Source organism: Barbus barbus (assembly GCF_936440315.1).
Source record: "Barbus barbus genome assembly, chromosome: 47".
NCBI lineage: Eukaryota > Metazoa > Chordata > Actinopteri > Cypriniformes > Cyprinidae > Barbus > Barbus barbus.
The window spans coordinates 11,983,965-12,006,690 of NC_136725.1; the positions used below are offsets into that span (position 1 = coordinate 11,983,965).

The window sequence follows — 22,726 nt, forward strand, 5'->3', positions numbered from 1 at the left end:
GAAAGCAAACCTGCCTCAGGAATCATAAAAAACAAATCCTCATGAGTGTTACTAGCTTTGATATCCCACATTCCGTGTTATGATGACCCGCGGAGCATTAGGCAGCTCTCTAAGAGTAAACCATACAATCCCTTTAATTAGTTGTGGATCTCAGGCTGGGCTGTGAGCCGTCGTTGATTGTTTTGGTGTCAGTGTTGGTTGTGAGATTTGATAGGACTCAGTGGAGAGGCTCAATTAATCCGACTGTCAGCTCAGAGAGCAGCCAATCAGCGACCAGACAACAATGTAACACTTCAACAGGCCACTAACAAAGGGAAAAAAAGAAGACAGTTGATAAAAGGAAGGGATTAAAGAGACAAACGCATGTCCACATGGACTCGTGCTTGAAACTTGTTGGCCATCTTACACCAGGAGAAAGAATGACAGTGTGAAAGAACAAACTCGACAGAATGTAAAAATAACAACAACAATGGGTACTTCTATAATAAAATGGACATTTATTATGTCAGCCTAAGCTCCATGCACCAAAAACAGTAATATCTTAGTTATTCATGTCTATTTGTCATCATTTCATCAGGGGAGCATTTCTTGTGAAATGACGTAACTTAACCACTGCTGTATGATGCACCATTAAACTAATTAGCTAGTCACAACTGTTTCCCGAAACAAGACTAACATGGTCGCACCCCCATCATTTTAACCTTGTTGGTTAAAAAATACAGGACTGTTAATGCCATCACGTTAATGGTGGAGTTCGGTTTTCTTTTGCCAATTAATTGATTTGATATAAATCATTTTCAGATTATTACAGTTCATTTACACACACACAACAGAAAGCTGTTAATTTTTTAAATCATGTTAACATATGAAATTGCCATACACTTACTCCTGTACATATGCGGTTCATTCAGTAAACATCTTTAACCATTACACAGTTTCTCCGAAATGCAGACTGAGCAATGTATTTAACATTATGTCATGCGCTATAGTATATATTGCACACATAGTATATATAGTATATATAACCACATAGGTTAAAAACAGATTTAAAATCATAACAAGAAATAGTAAATATTAATACAAGAAATATTCAAATGTATCCCCCTATGTAGTCGTTAATATTTTCATAAGTAACTAATTTAATTACACATTTTGTTCTCAGTAACTGTAACAGATTACAGTTACATTTATTTTGTAATTAAATTACATAATGACATTACATTTAAATAGTTTCTCCACAACACTGGTAATGGTAATTCTCCACTGTGTGATTGTTTATATTATCGAAAAATGTATTACCACACAGTATTACCACATCCAATATAAAATTGGATTTTATCAACATGCACACAGTAAATGCATATAAAGTGATACTGTACCATATCTCAGCTGCAAGAAAAAAAACAAGAAATGCTCTCATCAGAGGATAGTTCACCAAAAAATTTTACTCACCCCCATGTTGCTCTAAACCTGTATGAGTTTCTTTCTTTTGTTGAGTACAGAGGAAGTTATTTTAAAGAATGCTTGTTACCAAAAAGTTGACGGTAGCCATTGAATTCCACAGAATAGAAAAAACACTGTGGAACTCAATGGCTACCGTTAACTGTTTGGTTTATTGCTTACATTTTTGGGTGAACTATGCCTTTAAATCCTGTGTGTGAGTCTCTCTGCGTGTTTAACGGAAGAGGGGAGAGTGAATAAGGCAGAGATAAAGCAAAAGAGGTGAATCTCCTCTCAGCTTGTGTGTAAATCTCAGGCATCACGGTGGCCTTGTTCTACATCTCTCTCTCCCCCTTAAAAAGTTCAATTTTCAGCCTGACTGGAAACACAAGCCCTGTCAGACAAGGCAATCTGTTCACCTGTTAGAGTACAAAGTACCTCCCAAATACGACTTTATTTCTCACATCAATAATTGATTAAAGACAAAACTCTGGCACGCCGCCCTTGATGAGAGATAAGGTCTGTCTCCTAAGTGGAGGTTTGCAGCGCTAGTACGGAAAGCAAGAGTGTGACAGAGTCCGCGCTTCCCTCCTGCGAGGCTCCCTGGGTGTTGAAGACATTGAGTAAAAGCCCTCGGTGTGATAAGTGAAGCCCCTGTGGGGCAGAGCAGAGTCGATGAGCTCCTACGGAGTCTTAGCTCACAGCCAGGACTGCTCTGTCATACTGCTAACACCTTCTGCCATCTCAGAGAATCAATAAGCTCCAGAGAAGAGTGACTCAAAACTTACAGTGCTGCCTACCAAGGTAACATTTTTGGCCAAATCTAACGCTGCGTTCACTTCAACTTACACATACTTTTAAGTGAATAAAATGCATGAATGAGTTTCTACATTTCATAAGTATTAAAACGGTTTAGTGAATGGTTGCAGAGTGGAAAATATGGTGAATGGTATTATTGGTTTACATTGTTTCTTTATACACCATTTTTGGAAACAGAGGAGACAGACAACAACAGCAACAATGACAAACTACTGGAGATGGCAACAACACTCTTAAAAATAAAGGTGCTTAAAAGGTTCTTCACAGCGATGCCATAGAAGAACCATTTTTGGTTCCACAAAGTACCATTCAGTCAAAAGTTCTTTAATAGGTTCTTTAAAGGTTCTTCTATAGAATTGTGAAGCACCTTTATTTTTTAAGAGTGAATAGACACATGCATTAATGAATGTTTGTTACGTGAAGGGGTTAAGAAATACCCGCAACTCTAGTTTAAATGACATTAAACGGGACTACAACCCGAATTCCAGAAATGTTGGGATCCTTTTTAAATTTGAATAACATGAAAACTAAAAGAATTTCAAATCACATGAGCCAATATTTTATTCACAATAGAACATAGATAACATAACAAATGTTTAAACAGAAATTTTTACAATGTTATGCATAAAATGAGCTCATTTCAAATTTGATGCCTGCTACAGGTCTCAAAATAGTTGGGACAGGGGCATGTCTCCTCTTCTTTTCAAAACAGTTTGAAGACATCTGGGCATCAAGGTTATGAGTTTTTGGAGTTTTGGTGTTGGAATTTGGTCCCATTCTTGCCTGATATAGGTTTCCAGCTGCTGAAGAGTTTGTGGTCGTCTTTGACGTATTTTCCATTTAATGATGTGCCAAATGTTCTCTATAGGTGAAAGATCTGGACTGGAGGCAGGCCAATTCAGCACCTGGACTCTTCTACTACGATGCCATGCTGTTCTAATAGCTGCAGTATGTGGTTTTGCGTTGTCCTGCTGAAATACACAAGGCCTTCCCTGAAATAGACATCGTCTGGAGGGGAGCATATGTTTCTCTAAAACCTTTATATACCTTTCAGCATTCATAGTGTCTTCCAAAACATGCAAGCTGCCCATACCGTATGCACTTATGCACCCCAATACCATCAGAAATGCTGGCTTTTGAACTGAATGCTGATAACATGCTGGAAGGTCTCCTTCCTCTTTAGCCCGGAGGACACAGTGTCCATGATTTCCAACAAAAATGTGAAATTTGGACTCGTCTGACCATAGAACACTTTTACACTTTGAAAGAATCCATTTTAAATGACACTTGGCCCACAGGACATGACGGCTCTTTTGGACTATGTTCACATATGGCTTCCTTTTTGCATGATAGAGCTTTAGTTGGCATCTGCAGATGGCAAAGCACATTGCTTTTTCAGCCCTTTGTTTTCCCCCGTGCTAACTTTTTTGAGACCTGTAGCATGCATAACATTTGAAGTTAGCTCATTTAGCGTATAAAAGTGTAACATTTCTCCATTTAAACATTTATGTTCTCTATGTTCTATTGTGAATAAAATATTGGCTCATGTGATTTGAAAGTCCTTTAGTTTTATTTTTTTTTTAATTTAAAAAACATCCCAACATTTCCGAAATTCGGGTTATAGACTAAAGTCCAGTTAAAACAAATATTTTTATTGAGAGTAAATTACACTACACTTCACTAGGAGTAGGGGTGTGTAATATCACAATTTTAGCTACTGCTAAATTCCAAAAAAATAAAGCACTGCTTGGTTTTATTTGTACAGTATATTATGAGTATTTGTAAAGTATATCTTTGTTCTTATTCTTTATTAACAAATATAAAATAATGACTAACATTTTTATCCTCACCCATTCGGCCTAATTGTCTGCCATTCTTTTTATTTTATATTTTGTTACCTTGTAAGACCTTGTTTTTTAAAATAGGGACAATAGTTTGGTCGTACTGCTCCGACAACTTGCAAAATAGAAAAAAGAACAACATGACAAAAAAATTGTGATAAAATCGTGATTTTCCTGAAAAAAAAATCATGATATATTTTTGCCACATCGCCCACTCCTGAGGAATCCTCGACAACTCGTCTCATTTACAAATCACATGTGCAAGATACAAAAATAGAATTTCCATTCAAAACACACTTCACAGTGATAGACTCCAGATATTAAGCCGGCTAAATATTTCTCAGGTATCGTATCGGTGACACATCTGCGCTTCTCTCAGATAGTGTATTTGATAATTCACACTACACAATCATCACTCACATGGACAAGCACAGATTTGCCTCAGATTTTGGCCTTTTGTTGGCGATCCCCAGAAAACTGTTGCGGAGTGAAAATTGGGGCTAGAACTAGCTTACTCATAAACTAAATACTAAATAAACCTGCTTGGCCCAGTTTAAACCAAATAAGACCAGCAGGGCTTGTGTTGTGATTACATGTTGTGCACTTGTTACAGTGTCAAATTAGCTTAGCAACATGCTAAAATTACTTATTATTTATGTGACTGACCATCAACGCAGTTTTGGTCTTTTTGCTACAACTAAACACAACACAAAACACACACCTGTGCTAAAAAAACATTCCACTTGCAGGTGCCTGCATTCATAATAATCTAGTTAGGCATTTGCTATACATAATTAGCTGGGGCCGGTTCCAGGCGCAGTGAAAGTCCTAGCATGGAAAGCTCTCACAGTGCACTTCAGTTAAGGACTTGACTGAATCAGAACGTTAACGTACCAACAGCTCTCTCTACTCTCGCTCTCAGTAGAAAGCACAGACCTTGCAGTGGATCTCAGCTTTATTAAAAGCTTCTTTGATGGGCAGTGTGTTAGCAGACAACAGACCAGAAAAAAGCCCACACTGCGTGATTCTGACGGATCATATGAGTCTCTTCCAAACTTCCCCTAACTCCCCACCAGTCTGTCTGGCCCCAAAACAACACTTCACAGGCAGAGGCGGACCCTTTGGGATACAATTATAACCAGTTAAGCGAGATGTGCTGGACTGCAACAGCATGTCTAATGGTTTGAACTCTACAACATCAAAATATCTTCCAATTAGACTTCATAAATAAGCACAATTGCACTGGAGCAAATTAGAGACAACACACAAATGCAAATGCATAAACGTACACAGATGCTCAAATACAGTGTAAACTTTAAGGACTCGAGCCACAGCTGGAAAACATATTTATGAGACAGCACTTCTGAATTCAAACTGAGACTCCTTAACAGCTCATAAACATTAACACTTGAAAGCCAAAATATCCACATAAACATCAGAAATTCAGTTTGGTCTGCTGAGCGAGGGTGTAAATGCAGTAAAGCCTGGGGAAAACTTAAATCAAGATTAAAACTGGGAATCCTTCCTCCCACCCTTGTGTTTGCTCAGCTAAGAGATGAATGATTACAAGCACTTTTGGTGCTGTGTAATAACATATGGATGCAGCGATGCTTTAACTTAGTATTTAAAGAGCTGGGCAAGAAACCGAAAGGTTGTGGGTTCAAAGCTTGCAAGGGCTGATTATATACAGTAAGCAATACCAAAATTCATCACTATCTATCTATCTATCTATCTATCTATCTATCTATCTATCTATCTATCTATCTATCTATCTATCTATCTATCTATCTATCTATCTATCTATCTATCTATCTATCTATCTATCTATCTATCCATCTGAATAATTAATTGTCAACAAAAAATACAGTTTGCTAATAATACATAATTTGTTAAATAAATTAGTTAAATAATAAATTATTATTTATTATTATAAACAAAACTTTGCCACCACTGTATCATCAATAAATATATTATTATTATTATTATTATTATGTATAAGTGCTGTCAAGCGATTAAAAGAAATTAACTAATCATACAATTTTTTCTAAAAATTAAATCGTGATTAATTTCTCCTAACATTAAAGTTTTTAAATATACTTTTATATTGTAATAATTTTATATTCAATCTTCAAGTTAATGTACAAACAACATAAAGACAGTATTTTTTATTTTTTTATATTTCTTTAATGGCATCTTTTTTATGACTGAAGGCCAGTATCAGTTATACCAATACTTGATTCTATGAAATTGTTTCCCCCTCTAATATTTATCCATTGACTATAGCCATTCAACATTACAGTATAATTGAGAGATATCAATTTGAACATTTATTAGACTTAAAAAAATAACTTCTAATTTAAGTGAACTTAAAACAATCTTCACATAAACCCATTATAATAAAAGTCATATTTATCTGTGCCCTCCAGCAGAAATATAGCCTACAGAAACTGAAGTTATCAAACACTAAATTATAAATGAAATATAGATGAATCCTTAAAGATTTAAAAGTTATTAATTTCCTCTTTTGCTTTGATGAACAAACACCACGGCAGCTGGTTATTAGGTTATTTGGCTGCTATTTTTTTTTAAGAGCTGCGCTGCTGAACGGGATGCAGATCTGATACGCATTGCATTTTCTCTCAACTCTCTTTACTTTTTCTGACACACTTCAGGTCTTAAGTCTCTACTAATGAACTGACGAGTGGAATCGGGTGTGTTAGATAAGGGGAACAGTGCTGGGCTGCACCAGGACAGTTTTGAAAACTATTTCAGAGACATTTTCTTAAATGTGACACATATATTACATGCATGCACAGTTTTAAGGCAGCTTTAATCCCCTTTTTGGTAATTTCATGACTTAACTGACCACGACATTGCATGCACGTAGTTTATTTTGCGCTTTGATATGAAATGATAAAGGCTACAGCGCGAGCCAGCGCCTTTGTGCGTGCAATTGAAGAGCATGCACTACGAGCACAGTACTGTTTCCACGCTCGTTTGATTCGGGCCTGGCTCTAAAGTGAAGCTGGAGCATGTCTGAGACGTCTCTGGATGTGGTCATAAAGATGTTCTGCGACTGAATAAATGCACTTCTTGTCAAGAGAAAAAGTGACAGAAACAGCAGGTGTGAGAGGGGTGGCCAACTTTAGCCCCGTCTCTGCGTTAATTGCATTAAATAAGCCTATTTTTAATGAATTAAACTGAAAAAAATAAATTAATTAATAATAAAACTATTATGTATACTACTACTACTATAAATTACATTAAATAAAGTAAACTAATTAAAAATAAAGCTATATTGCCACAAAAAAATAAAATAAAAGAAAAACTTGTACAAAGTCCAGATAAAAGCATACAGGTACAGAGGGATACAAATTGTGTGATCATGCCAGCAAATACATGTCAACAATTCAGCAGGTTAATAAAACTACATTGGCAACAACAACAACAAAAAAACGTACACAGTACAGGTAAAAGTGTACAGATTCATCTGGATAAAAAAATATGTGATCATGTGTTCAATTATCTACATATAACAGCTCATCAGTCAAAAATATATTCTCCTAAAATTAAAAACTCTTTTTGTCCACTTTCCACCTGTGCTTTTAATAATACAGAGTATACACAGGGCCTTCTAAAGCAGCTATGTCTAAATTTGTACTTAAATTTGACCTTCTCATTTAAAGTCTTATTTTAAAAATGAGCCTAAACTGTTCAACTATTGCAAGGATCAAATGCATGTCCTGGTCTCAGACAGTCCTACAATACTTTTTGAGCCGTCCCAGATTGTGAGTGTCACATACAGTAAATCCACTGCCAAGTACACTGTTTGAACTAATGTGCTTTTGTTAGCTAACACTCCTGCAGAAGCCTGGCCTCCAGGGGCCCATGAGGACCACTAAGTCTGTTCAGTTTCTTTGAGTTGAGTAAGCCTGCTAAGCTCAGTCAGCTGTTTCTGCCTTTTAGCTCAACTTTTAATGGGGCCGGTGAGTGTATATGTTTTGATTTACTGACACTGATTATCTTCCTTTCACAACCAATAAGATATTGACTTGTTGTCTTTTTGTGGATTTACAAAAGCACTTCTCATGACATCAGCATCATTGAAAGTCTATCTTTTGGGCTGTCCTATTAATACTATATAATAATATATTGCATTAGTGTTTTGATTGCACTTATGAGACGTCGATCATCTATACCTTATTTTAAAAGGAATTTATTTTTTATTTTATTTTTTTTTACATAAAAAAAAAAAACACACACACACAAAAAACTGTGATTTCTCCAAGATGTGCATGGGCCCTTCATTAAGGCAATTAAAATTTCATCAATACAAGACTTTTCGCCAGTGTGCCCTGCGGCATTCTTTCAGATCTTAAAAATTAAATAAAAAAAAGTGTCAGACTGAATTCAACAGCCAATCCTTTTGTATATCAAACCTAATGAGGTCTATTTCCATTTGAGCATTTGTGCGTGCACACACACACACACACACACACACTATGTGCGAGCTGTCTACGGTACTTATATTAGCTGCACTGCCATACAGCGTCTTTTGTTTTTCTCCGTTAGCTTTGTCTGTTTTTTTTTACTTCTTTGTACTTTTGTTTCAAATTCAGAAGTGCTTCGCTCGCACATACCTAATGATGCCTGCTGCCTACGCATGAATGGATTGAAAAGGTTTATGCTTTTCTAATTTTCATGGGATGAAACATTTTCGAACAAAACTCAAAGGGTACGACTAATTCACTTTCATAAAATACAATTCCTTCAGTCACTGTTCCGCATGGTCTGACTTGTGACTGCAAAAGACACAGATACCATCTTTCCAGCCATCACAGAGAGTGTCAATGGATTAAAAACAGAGCTCATCAAACATGTAATTAAACTGCAAACAACTCCAGACACAGTGTTAATTACAGAGTGAAGTCTACTGCAGGACAGCTGCTAATACACGCTGACGGCCAGCCAGTACTAACAAAGCTGTCGTCTGAGAGGAAATAAACAAGTGTGTATTACAGCATCTGTTGCAGAGTTTACTCTTTCAGTCTTCAGGATTTGTTTTTCATGTCTTGTCATGTCTTTTATAGAGGTACAATGGTGCTGCTTCAAAAGAGCTGCTGATGAGAGAACACTGAACGTTGTACTGATAGTATAAAGTTAAACATTACAATTTTGTAAGGTATTTGGAAATAAAGTTGAGAAATTGCAACACGTTGTCAGACATTTTGTTTTCTTAAGTTTCTTTTTTTTTTCATGTTCTGCAAAAAATATGGCCTACATAATTACTACTGAGTTTGATCAAGGCCACTTCAACAAAACCAGTTAAACTGCATATTAATATTAATTGTTTTTGAAATGTGATGTCATTTGCAGAAAATCGTATCGAATAGACAGACAAATGATTAAATTAAATGAAGAATGACTGATTATTTAAATCCATTTTTTACAGTGTACTATTATCATAAATAATAATAATAATAATATGAACATTTTTACAAGCATAGTTTAAAATAATGGTACAAAATCGTATTAATTATTATTAATGGTTAAATAAAACAATTTTTTAAAATAAAATAAAATATATAAATATTAGATAAAACCTTAAACATAAAAACTTAAACTAAAAAAGAATCTAAATAAAATTAGAAATGATTCCTTAGCAACTGTGATAAACAAATATTTAAAATAATGGTACAAAATATGATTAATTAATAATAATGATTATTGTTATAGTTGGCATGGTTAACTAAAACTATAACTATTTAAAGAATTAAAATAAAGCTGAAATAAAATAAAATATATAAATATTAGATAAAAACTTAAACTTAAAAATGCAAATTAAATTAGAAATGTTAGCAACTAACTGTGAAAAAATAAGTTTAAACTGAAGCACTAAAATCATTAAAGCTAAATAAAAATTACTAAAACAAACTAAAATGAACTGAAGCAACAAAAATTCAAGCAATATATATATATATATATATATTAACAGCATATAAATAATATTAAAATAACACTGATTATTATTATTATTATTATTATTAATATAATGTTATGTTCTTTTTTAATCATTACATTTCTTCTGAGTAATAAGGATTATACTCTGTTACGCACATTGGAATTTGTTCTAGATCTTTAGACGCGGCATTATGCTGTTTTAGAAGCCTGTATGAAACCATTCTTTCATAGAAACCATCGTACAAAACACTGTTCTGCATTCAGTTTTGGACACAGAGTGTATCAGATCAGGGGGCGTCACACCCGTTTACGGACCCACGCAAGTGAGGCGTGTCTCCTCTGATTGGATTTTAATGGAAATGAGGGTGAGAGGGTCATCTTTCGGCTATTTCCGATGGGGCGTGTCAAATCCATAAGGATAGTCGAAGGAGATGGAGTCGACACGGTTATCATTTACAATCACCTTCAAAAGAGACGTAAACACCCGGGAAGAACGATGCTCATCACTGGTGACTCACTTCAAAACAAAACCAAAAAACTTTTATAGAAGCATTAGACACTTCATTCTCAGGCACTCTGAATTTATGCAAAGGAAAGAGAGAGAGAGAGAGAGAGAGAGAGGAGATTGTTAGAGGGAATTGACAGAGGTAAGGGGCAGATGAGACAGGCTCATTTACACCACAGAGACACCAACAACTGCAGCAGGCCACAGATGAAAGATTTTAAAGAAGAATCAATATATTACTGCCACTCCACCAATCCCTCATCAGTATCAAAAATAATTGGTGGTGAACAAAAAACCCTGAAAAAACAACAACATCAAAGCCTTCAAACAACAGTCCACAAAATAACAGATTATCAAATAAAACAGAATTAATAAATAAATTATTCACAATACAAAGCTTTGAAACTGCACTGTCTATTGTCCTTTTATTCCATCATTAAATGATCCTCGAATTTATCTATGTAAACAAACACACATTCTGATCAAGTTGCAAGGTGAACTACAGAAACAAGTAAAATATCATCAAATTTAACATTTTAAAAGGTATAAAAACACCATTTCAACAGAGTAATTAAACTCTAAAATCAAAGAATGATAAACGAAGAATGTCAAAACAATGGTTATAAACTGGCAGCTCTCAATTAGCTAGTTAATTAAAAGCATGATTAGAATAGACAGGCTGTTGTTTTTGAGCTTCATTCAAGAAACACCAAGCAGCCGTTGATTCGTTTTGTCTGAATAAACAATCTGAAACTTAATAAGTATATATTATAACGGTATGCAGGGTATAATGGAAAGCCATCTGCGTTATTTCAAGATTAATTCTACAGGACTGTGAGAATGAGAGCTGTGCTGTTTTAATATCCTTTTTCTTTTATCATCTTTTATGCTTTGCAACATGCAGTTTTGTTTTTGTTAACTGAACCAAAACCTAAAATGAAAGTTGAAATTAAATAAGATATAAATATTAGGGTCCCACTTTATATTAAGTGTCCCTAATACCTGTAATACTTACATAGCAACTAGATGTGTATGTAGTATGTAACCACAGTGTAAGTACATATTGGTACAGAGTATCTACGGCTCTACTGTTTGTGTAACTACACATATGTAACAACTCCCTGAATGGTATGTGTAAGTACAAATGTGTAACAGGACATTGCTAACAACACTTTTTGGTAATGAAAGTACAAATGTGTAACAGTTCTAACAGCACTTTTTGGTAAAGAAAGTGTTACACTTTATATTAAGTAGACAATTCCTATGGATTTACCATGTAATTACTCTGATGTTACACAGCAGCGGCCATTAAGTTAGGCTTTACATAAAAATTGTGGTTGGTGTCCAGCATTTTACACTTTATAGTAAGTGGACAGTTCCTGAGGAGTTACCATTTAAGTACAATGGTATTACTGTGGTACACCAACTTCACAAACTCCAGATCCAACTCCTGCCACTTTACATATCCCTCAACCTACCTGTTTCCACCACCTGGATCCCATTTCCACTCCTAAATCTACCCATCTCTTTCCCCTGGATCAAATTGTTCCAATTACTCTTATACACACTGTTGTTACAAAATGTAGTTATACAATTCCTGTTACATGAGTACTTAGTGAAGAGAAAAAAATGTGTATGTCCTTTTACACATTTATACTTACACATACCGTTTAGAGGGTTGTTCCATGTGTGTAGTTACACTGTAAAAAATGTCAGACCTCCCAACTCAAAATTGTCTAGTGACTGATTACATCTAAATTTTTCCATTGGCTCAACATATTATTTCTCATTGAGCCAATGTTAACAAAATTCAGTTAGCAGAAATTCAATTGGGCCAATGGAAAAATTTAGATGTAATCAGTCACTAGAAAATTTTGAGTTGGGAGGTCTGAATTTTTTTACAGTGTACATAAATATTATAGCTGTAGATACTATGCACCAATGTGTACTTACACTGTGATTACATACTACGTACACATCTAGTTACTATGTAAGTACACAGGTATTGGGAACACAATATAAAAACGTCAAAGAAAATGTAAACAAAAATGAGAAATGTTGCATTGGCGACTAACTAAAAAAAAATATATAAATATTTTAATAAACATTTGAAAATTTGAAAACAAGTCAAATCTCTCTCTCTCTCTCTCTCTCTCTCTCGCTCTATAAAAACTAATTCTAAATAATGAATACTAGAACAGTATATATAATACATACTATTTGTAATAACACCAAAATATTATACACACACAAATAATGCAAAATAACAATAATTGTTTTGTTGAAGTTTCATAATGTTTTCAATGTATATTTATTATTAAATAATTATATACTTGTTATTTTAGTTTACTTTTTGTCAAATATAAATATTATAATAAATTACTATTATAGTGCATATAGAATATATAATTTATAATTTTTAATTTTTAATTTAGTAGCTTGGAAATGTGCACTTATGTCAGAATATATAATTATATATCAGTAGTTCTGACAACACTTACATGTGACTAAACAGCTACATACTGCACATAAAATCAATCATTCTTTCAGTCGTGATAACAAAAAAAGCAATAATCTCAACCATAATGATAACCAGTAACTTTTCACTCTAGTACAGCAGATATTCCATCCCATCTCTATAAAGCTATGTAAAAAAAAAAACATTAAAATATCACCAGCAGCGAACAGGAACCTGGGAGGAAAAACACAGAAGCAGAGAGGGAACAAAAGGCATGCGGCCAGAATCAATAACAATGATATGGCCAAAAATCAATGTTCATTCGCAGAGGTAACCGCCAGACAGGACTATCATTTTGGTGGGTGAGGCATGACTCTTCAGATTCAAACAACAATGATGTGAAATCCCATTACAGAAGAGGGCAACGGAGGGCAGCACTGAGACCTCTAATGGATCAGCACTGAGAGGTGGCGTAAAGAGAGCCTGTCATCTCAGAAATGAGGAGAGGGGAGTAGAAAGACGAGCGAGGAGAGAAATTTCTTAAGGTTTTTATTGTGAGGATAAGGTGACACGGATTGAAGATTTACCAAAAAAAGCTTGTTTGCAAACTGTAAAGTAGCATATGCGAGGCATGCCACACTTGCCCAGTAATCAAAGTGGATCATAGGTGAACGGCTGTGATGGTCCAGGAAACACCGTTGTACCTCTTAAACATCTTAAGATGCCATTAAGATCCATTAGTGGGCCATTAGCATGTGAAAGCTTGTGGAAAACTCAAGGGCTGTTTGATATTCACAAATGAGAACTAATTGAACAGGACAAGAGTTGGGAATGTGAGCAGAATGTATTCAGCTTGCATATTTCTTAGCAGTGGTTCACCTGGAGTAATTGAAGAGTCGACTGCCCCAGAGCGAGTGGTTTCCTCTGGCGCCTCCATGAAAGAAGCAGGAGTCGGTCCCGTCAAAGTAGTTTAGCCCATCTTCTGTGTTGCTGGAGGCGTGACTGTGGACCATGTCCAGAAGAACCGTGATGCCCATGGAGTGTGCGGTATCAACCAGATGCTTCAGATCATCAGGAGTGCCGAAGCGGCTGAGGGAAAGAGAATGTGTGGTTTGTAGTGAATTGGTGTGCTGTTTGAGGGGTTGATGGTTATGAGGTGGTGTAAGCTAGTTGATAAAGCTCTTAGGTGGTAAAGGTTCTAGGTTTAAAGCTCATAAAGGTTGAACCAGGATCATTACAATTAGCCCTTGTGCAAAACACTTAACTACTTTAATGCACAGGGATTTCTCATGAAACTGTATGTTGCTCAGAATAAAAAGGTCAACTCATTAACTAATTAACAGCTAATTATAAAATTCTACTGTCCACATGTTATGACATTTACCTTTAATGGAAAATCTCAGAATTAATATAACTGAAAGAGGACATCCTTCAGGATTGGGAAACAAAAAACATTTCTAATAATAATAATAAAAACAGGGTGAAAAAACGTAATTCAGTTAATATCAATTCATATAAATGTTAAATTAATATAAATATACATCATTACATAGCATTATGTATTTAGTTACAATCAGTTGCATTTTCTAAAAATAAATATATTCAATTAATGAAAAATTATTTGTGTTTTAATTAATACATATAATACTTTGTTCAAATTTGTTAATGTTGTTAACTACTAGTATGCTGTATATTAATTATTAAATTATAACATACATATACAAACTTAAAAATTGAAACAATAAGTTTAGATTGTTGAATGTTTTTGAAAGAAGTCTCTTATGCTAAAACAGTAATAGTATGAAATATAATTACAATTTAAAATTACTTCACACACACAAACACACACACTGAATTCCGGAAATATTGGGAAGTTTTCAAAACTAAAAGAGTTTCAAATCACATGAGCCAACAATAGAGCATAGAGAACATAACAAATGTTTAAACAGAAATTTTACACTTGTATCCACTAAATGAGCTTGTTTCAAATTTGATGCCTGCTACAGGTTTAAAAAAGGCATGGGGGGAACAAAGGGCTGAAAAAGCAATACATTTTGAAATGATTCAGCTGGGGGAACATCTAGCAACTTATTAATTTAATTGACATCAGGTCTGTAACATGATTAGCTATAAAAGGGATGTCTTAGAGAGGCAGAGTCTTTCAGAAATAAAGATGGGCAGAGGCTCTCCAATCTGTGAAAGAGTGCATATAAAGATTGTAGATTATGTCAAATTGCAAAGACTTTGCAAATCTCATCATCTACAGTGCATAACATCATCAAAAGGTTCAGAGAAACTGGAGAAATGTTGGATGCCCGTGGTCCTCGGGCCCTTAGACGACACTGCTTCACTCATCGGCATGATTCTGTCATTGACATTACTAAATGGGCCCAGGAATACCAGAAACCACTGTCTTTAAACACAATCCACCGTGCCATCTGCAGATGCCAGCTAAAGCTCGATCATGCAAAGAGGAAGCCATATGTGAACACGGTCCAGAAGCGCCGTTGTGTCCTGTGGGCCAAGGCTCATTTAAAATGGACTGTTTCAAAGTGGAAAAGTGTTCTATGGTCAGACGAGTCCAAATTTGACATTCTTGTTGGAAATCACGGACGCCATGTCCTCCAGGCTAAAGAGGAGGGAGACCTTCCAGCGTGTTATCAGCGTTCAGTTCAAAAGCCAGCATCTCTGATGGTATGGGGGGTACATAAGTGCATATGGTATGCGCATCTTGCATGTTTTGGAAGGCACTATGAATGCTGAAAGGTAAATAAAAGGTTTTAGAGCAGCATATGCTCCCCTCCAGACGATGTCTATTTCAGCAGGACAATGCAAAACCACATACTGCAGCTATTACAATGGCATGGCTTCGTAGTAGAAGAACTGGCCTGCCTGCTGTCCAAATCTTTCAACTATAGAGAACATTTGGTGTATCATTAAATGAAAAATACGCCAAAGACGACCACAAACTCTTCAGGAGCTGAAAACCCACAGTATATCAGGCAAGAATGGGACCAAATTCCAACACCAAAACTCCAGAAACTGATAACCTCGATGCCCAGATGTCTTCAAACTGTTTTGAAAAGAAGAGGAGATGCTACACCATGATCCTGTCCCAACTGCTTTGAAACTTGTAGCATGCATCAAATTTTAAATGAGCTCATTTTGTGCATAAAATTGTGCGCTTTTTTCCGATTTCACTTTCACTTTCGAACACATTCAGCAAGGAGGGGAAAGAATGGAAGGGGGGGTGGGGGCACGGCCCACAAAAGCCCCCCCTTGACGCCGGCCCTGTAACAATGTGGAATCTTTTGTGTGTAAAATCACCTTTTTATCAGTTTTATTTTGATAAACATAACACAATACGCTATAGGATTAGTGTAACATGAAAAGAGTTTGTAACCCTATTAAAGCACGGGATGAAATACTGTGAGTGAGTCTGGTAAAATATGAATTGGCTGTCATCATCAAAGCTCGTGCAGTCAGCCACACTGGAGAAACTGCGATGACCGTAACCCACATCTGCGCGCGAATCGCTCTTGTGTTAGTCTACTCTGATAGGCTAGCTACACTGCTTCAAGTCAGATGCTTATTGATCTGCTCAAATCGAGCACAACTTTATGCGCTCTGCAGATGGTGCGCCCATGCGCCTCCAATTAATTATCAATTAACGCTTTAAATAAATAAGTTTGTTAAGAAAACCGAGAGGGAAATCCCCCCCCCCCCCCCCCCCCCCCCCCCCCAAGCATGCCCAGCAGCGCTATATCTTCTCCACAGGGTTAAAGCATATCAGGACAAAGAACAAGTAAAGTGAGAAGAGAGCTAATGATATTCCAAGTCGCCTCCCTTGCTTGCTCGCTCCACCTGGCACAAAGAGGAATAGGTCTTAAATGTGCATGAGTGATCAATCATGAGTGAAATTACTCTGTATACATTGCACTTTATCTGGACTGGTCCACCAGTGTCGGCCGCCTCTGCCAGCCAAAGCCAAATAAAGATTCCCAATGACTCTGTCAAATCTTATTAGGTTGAGGGAGTTGCTCACTCCCCACATTCAAAGATGCAATTTTCTTTCATGAGAGTTTATTTATTTTGAAGATCCAATTCTGTTTTTAACTATTGTTATTTATCGGGGTTTTCTTCTATTTGGGGATTAGCAGCAAATGTGTTTACAGTAAGATTACTGCCCTTGACAGAGGACCTCATCCTGATTTAAAGACTGGAATTACTGCTGCATGGGCAGAGAGACAACCCCACCAAACCTTGAGCTCTAAAGGAAAATGAAAAGCATTTAGATACTGTCACACGCTCAGTCTACCAGGCCTTGTAGATATAATGCTAATAAATAAAATGTGACCAGGGCACAGCATGCTAATGCGTTTTAGTGAAGGAGAAATGCATGTTCTTGCCATATCCGGAACAACTAGATCTGAAGTCCCGAGGTGACTATAATTTCCTTCAGGACAAAGGTGTTAACCTTCGTTCTTAAAAATACAATACATAACCAACCTCCTTGGAGACTTTAAGGCTGTTAGTGATCCGACAGTTTCAAGAGGGAAATGCAAACGTGTCCTGTACAGCAGTGGTCGTGTTTAATCTATAGATTTGACTATGTTTTGAAGATGATGGCATCAAATGACAAATTAATTTGCACAAAATACTGAGTTTGACTGATTACACAATGACAAAAGATATGGGAAGATTTTGCCTCCTTCTGAACAGTTAAGAAGTCTATTTATTCTATTATCCACAGCACTGGTCAGAACGGACCAACCACCAATTTTTGGGTTTTGACCCCTGTCACACACTGCAACAGTGACTACACAATTTTTTTTAACAATATAGCATTGGTTTGGAGGTCTTTACTTATGACTAAAACAATTTTATAGCACCCTAAAACAAATAACGCATTATTAACCTACTGCCTTTCAGTCACCACCCTAATTCTTTATCCACCAAGCCATAACCTACACATGAATGCAACCTTTAATTGCCAGAAACATGATATATGCATTAAGTCTGCTTAAAGTCTGCTTAAAAGTTGGTTTGGATAAAAGCATCTGCCAAATGCATAAATGTAAATGTACCTGGAAGCTGCAAAGAAGTTAGTGATCTGATAGCCAAAGCTTGCATAGTAGGCATGTTCCATAATTGCCATGAGCTGGACACAGTTGTATCCTGAGATGAAATACAAGCGGAAAAAAAATTGTAGATAAGTATTTAAATCAATTTTACAGTCAAAAGACCTTCAACAAAACAAGATATTCAAAGTGAAACACATCTAAGCCGTAATCTTTGTGTAAATTGTTATCTCAACAATATGGATTAATTTCAAGTGCTGCACACTGGAAAATGTAAATGAATTAAAAACATAATTAAAAATGAGTGAAACCAAAGCATAGGATTAAATGTCAACTGCAGCATGATCTGAATCTTCAATAGGAAAAACGATAGCCTGATAAATTACAATTAAGTTGATATTTTTCATGAAAAGAATATGCGAACAGTGCAAACACTATAGGCCTGTGATAAAATTATATTGCAAAATTTTGATAAAGAATGTCAAAGAGGTTTTGAAACTCCAGTTTCACGTGGTTTAGGACTTCTCTTTCAAGATCTGTTTCCCATCCCAACTGTCCATACCATTGTCCTGAGGCTTAAGTTCACCTCCGAGTAGCTCCTGTAAACTACTATATCAACCAATCCTGTGGAAAACTCTGTCAGCACACTCTCACACATAAACATAAAAGAGAACCGACAGAGCTGCTCAACGACTCAATATTACACATCTTTTAATATTAAATAAATGGAGCTATCCGGGGATTAAGAAGATTCAGATAAATTGACCATTTATTTTGATATTTTTATGGGTACTTAAAACTAAATGTTTATTTAACAGAATTAATAGGTTGTTGTTGAATTGTGCCATTCTTTTTAATAATTGTGTGCTGCAATTAGTCTTGAACAGAGAACTGAGGTGAAACAGTAATTACTAAAAAGCTTTTTTCCATTTCAATTCCCTCAATTTTGCTTTACGGTGTCCCCAACAAAGGTTATTTTGACATTTTTATGAGTCCTTTTATGAAAACAATACCACAAGGCCAATTCCAGGATTCAATAACATCAAATCGAACCGCTGTAAAGCCAGGCAAGCTTAAACTTATTACCCCCCTCCTTTAACAAGTATGACTAAAGCATTTATCATAGCTGAGATTCAAATCAGTATCTTTAGACCCTATGCAGGTGCTTTGAGCACCAAAATATAATACATTATTAATATTTCATGACGTATGTTCATCATATTGAAGGAAAAGGTACTGCTAGTGCCATAAAACGTTTTTACCATCTCCCAAGGCACCAAATCAGCATATTATATGATTTCTGAAGGACCACGTGGCACTGAAAACTGGAAAATGGCTGCTCAAAAATATTAATATTAATACAATATTGTCTGTTTTTGCTCCGTTTTGCCAACAAAAATTGTACCTATAAAGCCACAGCAGAATTGCTGTGTGTCTGTGAGCATCACAGCAGTGTTTAGTTTCTGAATGAATTTGCGTTTTAAACGAATCGTGTGAATCAATGACTCAAATACCCATTTATAAAGAGAGCCGTTTACTGAATTGCTGAATGAGTCAGCCTTTGAAAGAATCGGATGAAGACATTTACCGCAACCTGTTGGCAGTTTTAGTTTCTTATTATGTCTTATTCTTATTATTAGTATTATTTCATTTAATAAAGAAAAGGCGAAAAAAGGAGAAAAAAAAAAATCTTTAAAAGGATAGTTCTCCCAAAAAAAAAAAAAAGGTCATCGTTTACTCAAACCTTAATGACTTGCTTTCTTTTGTGGCACATAAAAGAAGGTATTTTGAAGACTGTTGGTACCAAAGCTGTTTTGGTTACCAGTGACTTCCATTGCATAATAAAAAAAAAAAAAAAAAAACCTGAGATGTTTCTCAAATTAACTTCTTTTGTTTTCCATAGTTTAAATGCAAGTTTAAATGCTTTTGTGTTTCCATAGTTTTTTTAAAATACAAGAGATTGTCAAGAACAACATTTTTTGGATATAGATGGGTTTTCACTTGCATATCTTGCAGTGATCATGAAAGAGTTACCATTGTTTGCTCTCTCACAGCATAGTGCTAAATAAGCTAGACTTGCCTTCCTTTGCTTCTGTGATATTTGCGTTAAACTCCTTTTGTTTGTCAATCACTTTTTCATGTGGATGTTGATTAAATCACAGAACAAAGGACGCTTTTGTGTCCCGCTCATCTGACTCAGTTCTTCCTCCGTCGCAAAATCTCTTATCAATGGATTTAAACATTAGACCTGTCAAGCAATAATTTATTATGCAGTACACAACAAAAATTCCAATAACTCAAGAGAAGGCCATATATAATGTATTATAAGAAAACCTTATTTTTCAAAAAGAAATGTTCCTTTTGTTGCATTTATTTTGATTTTAAATGCCATTTTTGATTCAGAGGACTTTGATTACTGTATTGTGCTTGTGACATTTAACTTTTTATAATAGAAGTCCATTTCAATGTGTGTTTCTGTGCAACTATTAAAAATAATTCCCTGAATTTAAACTTGTTTCTTCAGGGAAAAACAAGACTTGAAAGGATTTAAGGGCACCACTATTTCTAAAACTAGTACCAAAAAGCTCTTCCATTAGGAGACAAAGTGCAGCTTTGCTTTTGTTGCCTTCTGGAGGGTTGAGAAGCACATTAACTGAGGCACAGAACCCCGGGGAGAGTGCCGATCATGAGAGAGAGCAGTCAAAGGAGCCACAATGACTCACTATTTTAACATCCATTTAAGGGTCGAAAAATAATTTTACGCTAACTAACTCTCTGCTTACAAACAGATTTGCTCCAGGCAAAGGTTAACGCTTCAGCCCTCGAGAAAACAAACAACAGAAGGTTATGTTTTATGGATCAGACCAATGCAATGAACCTAATGTTTAAGGTACCTTCTGTAATCCCCAAAGCTCAAAAAACCTCATTTGGAACCTTCTGACATAGTAATTGTAGGCTGGCTTCCTCTCAGGCTTCCATGTCAAAAGCTCTGTAAGGGAACAATCATGGGAAACGGCTCTCTGTGCAGTAATGGAATCACTCGAGGCGCCAGCTGTTCTCACATCTGCTAACTAAACTTAACAGTTCTGCTTGCAACAGTTAGCATGATATTCCATGTGGAACTGCTTGGTGCCTGCTTTTGTTGATTCAATTGTGCTACTCTATGGTGTATGCATGATCATTTTTGGTTGCATCTTGAGCTGTTTTCTTATATGCTCTATGAAATATGCTTTATAGGGTTTTCTTGAGGATGTTATCCCAAACTATTATCCCAAACTGCTTCTAATAAAGTTTTTACAAAGCGTGAAAGGTTTTTCTACATTATAAAATCAGGACAGTTGTATCGACCCCAGTTGTTTTTTTTTTCTAAACAGTAATAATTCGTTTCTCAGATATAAAATGTATTTTTTTGTTTACGATAGTACAAAGCATGCGTGAGTCTATAAAACCTATATAAATATATATACAGTGGTGTGAAAAAGTGTTGGCCCCCATCCTGATTTTTTTTCTTTTGCATGCTTGTCACACTTTAATGTTTCAGATCATCAAACTAATTTAAATATTAATCAAAGATAACAAAAGTAAACACAACATGCAGTTCTTAAATGAAGGGTTTTTTTATGAAGGGAAAACAAAATCCAAACCCACATGGCCCTGTGTGAAAAATACTCTGTGGACTGACGAGACAAAAGTTTAACTTTTTGGAAGGTGTGTGTCCCATTACATCTGGCTTAAAAGTAACACAGCATTTCAGAAAAAGAACATCATACCAACAGTAAAATATGGTGGTGGTAGTGTGATGGTCTGGGGCTATTTTGCTGCTTCAGGACCTGGAAGACTTGCTGTGATAAATGGAACCATGAATTCAGCTGTCTACCGAAAAATCCTGAAGGACAATGTCTGGCCATCTGTTCGTGACCTCAAGCTGAAGCGAACTTGGCCTTGTCAAATTCCTGACCTGAATCCTATTGAGATGCTGTGGCATGACCTTAAAAAGGCGGTTCATGCTCGAAAACCCTCCAATGTGGCTGAATTACAGCAATTCTGCCAAGATGAGTGGGCCAAAATTCCTCCACAGCGCTGTAACAGACTCATTGCAAGTTATCGCCAACACTTGATTGCAGTTGTTGCTGCTAAGGGTTGCCCAACCAGTTATTAGGTTTAGGGGGCAAACACTTTTTCACACAGGGCCATGTGGGTTTGGATTTTGTTTTCCCTTCATAATAAAAAAACTTCATTCAAAAACTGCATGTTGTGTTTACTTGTGTTATCTTTGATTAATATTTACATTTGTTTGATGATCTGAAACATTAAAGTGTGACAAACATGCAAAAAAAATAAAAAAATCAGGAAGGGGGCCACTTTTTCACACCACTGTATATATATATATATATATATATATATATATATATATATATATATATATATATGCTCCTTATATTAACATGCTCACAAATGTTTTTGGTTGTTTGTATTTTATTGAATCAAGTACCTGAACCACAGATGAATCCTGCTGACTTTCTTCAAACCGTTTTCCTCTGAGAGCGCTGTACCAACATCAGATGTTCAACTACACTGATATTCTATGGTAAAACAAGATCCTTGACTACTGATTATGTTT

At 35.7% G+C, this 22,726-nt stretch overlaps 1 protein-coding gene across 1 annotated transcript in view; it reads right to left on the bottom strand.

Annotated features, from left to right (window-relative positions):
- Positions 1 to 22,726, bottom strand: part of LOC306865847 (1,4-alpha-glucan-branching enzyme-like) — a gene marked incomplete at both ends in the record, with an annotated part of 62,457 nt that overhangs the window by 37,941 nt on the left and 1,790 nt on the right. Inside the window, 2 exons of the mRNA XM_079410675.1 lie at positions 13,904 to 14,113; positions 18,112 to 18,202. Of these exons, the coding sequence (XP_079266801.1) occupies positions 13,904 to 14,113; positions 18,112 to 18,202 (301 nt within the window). The remainder of the gene's footprint in view (positions 1 to 13,903; positions 14,114 to 18,111; positions 18,203 to 22,726) is intronic.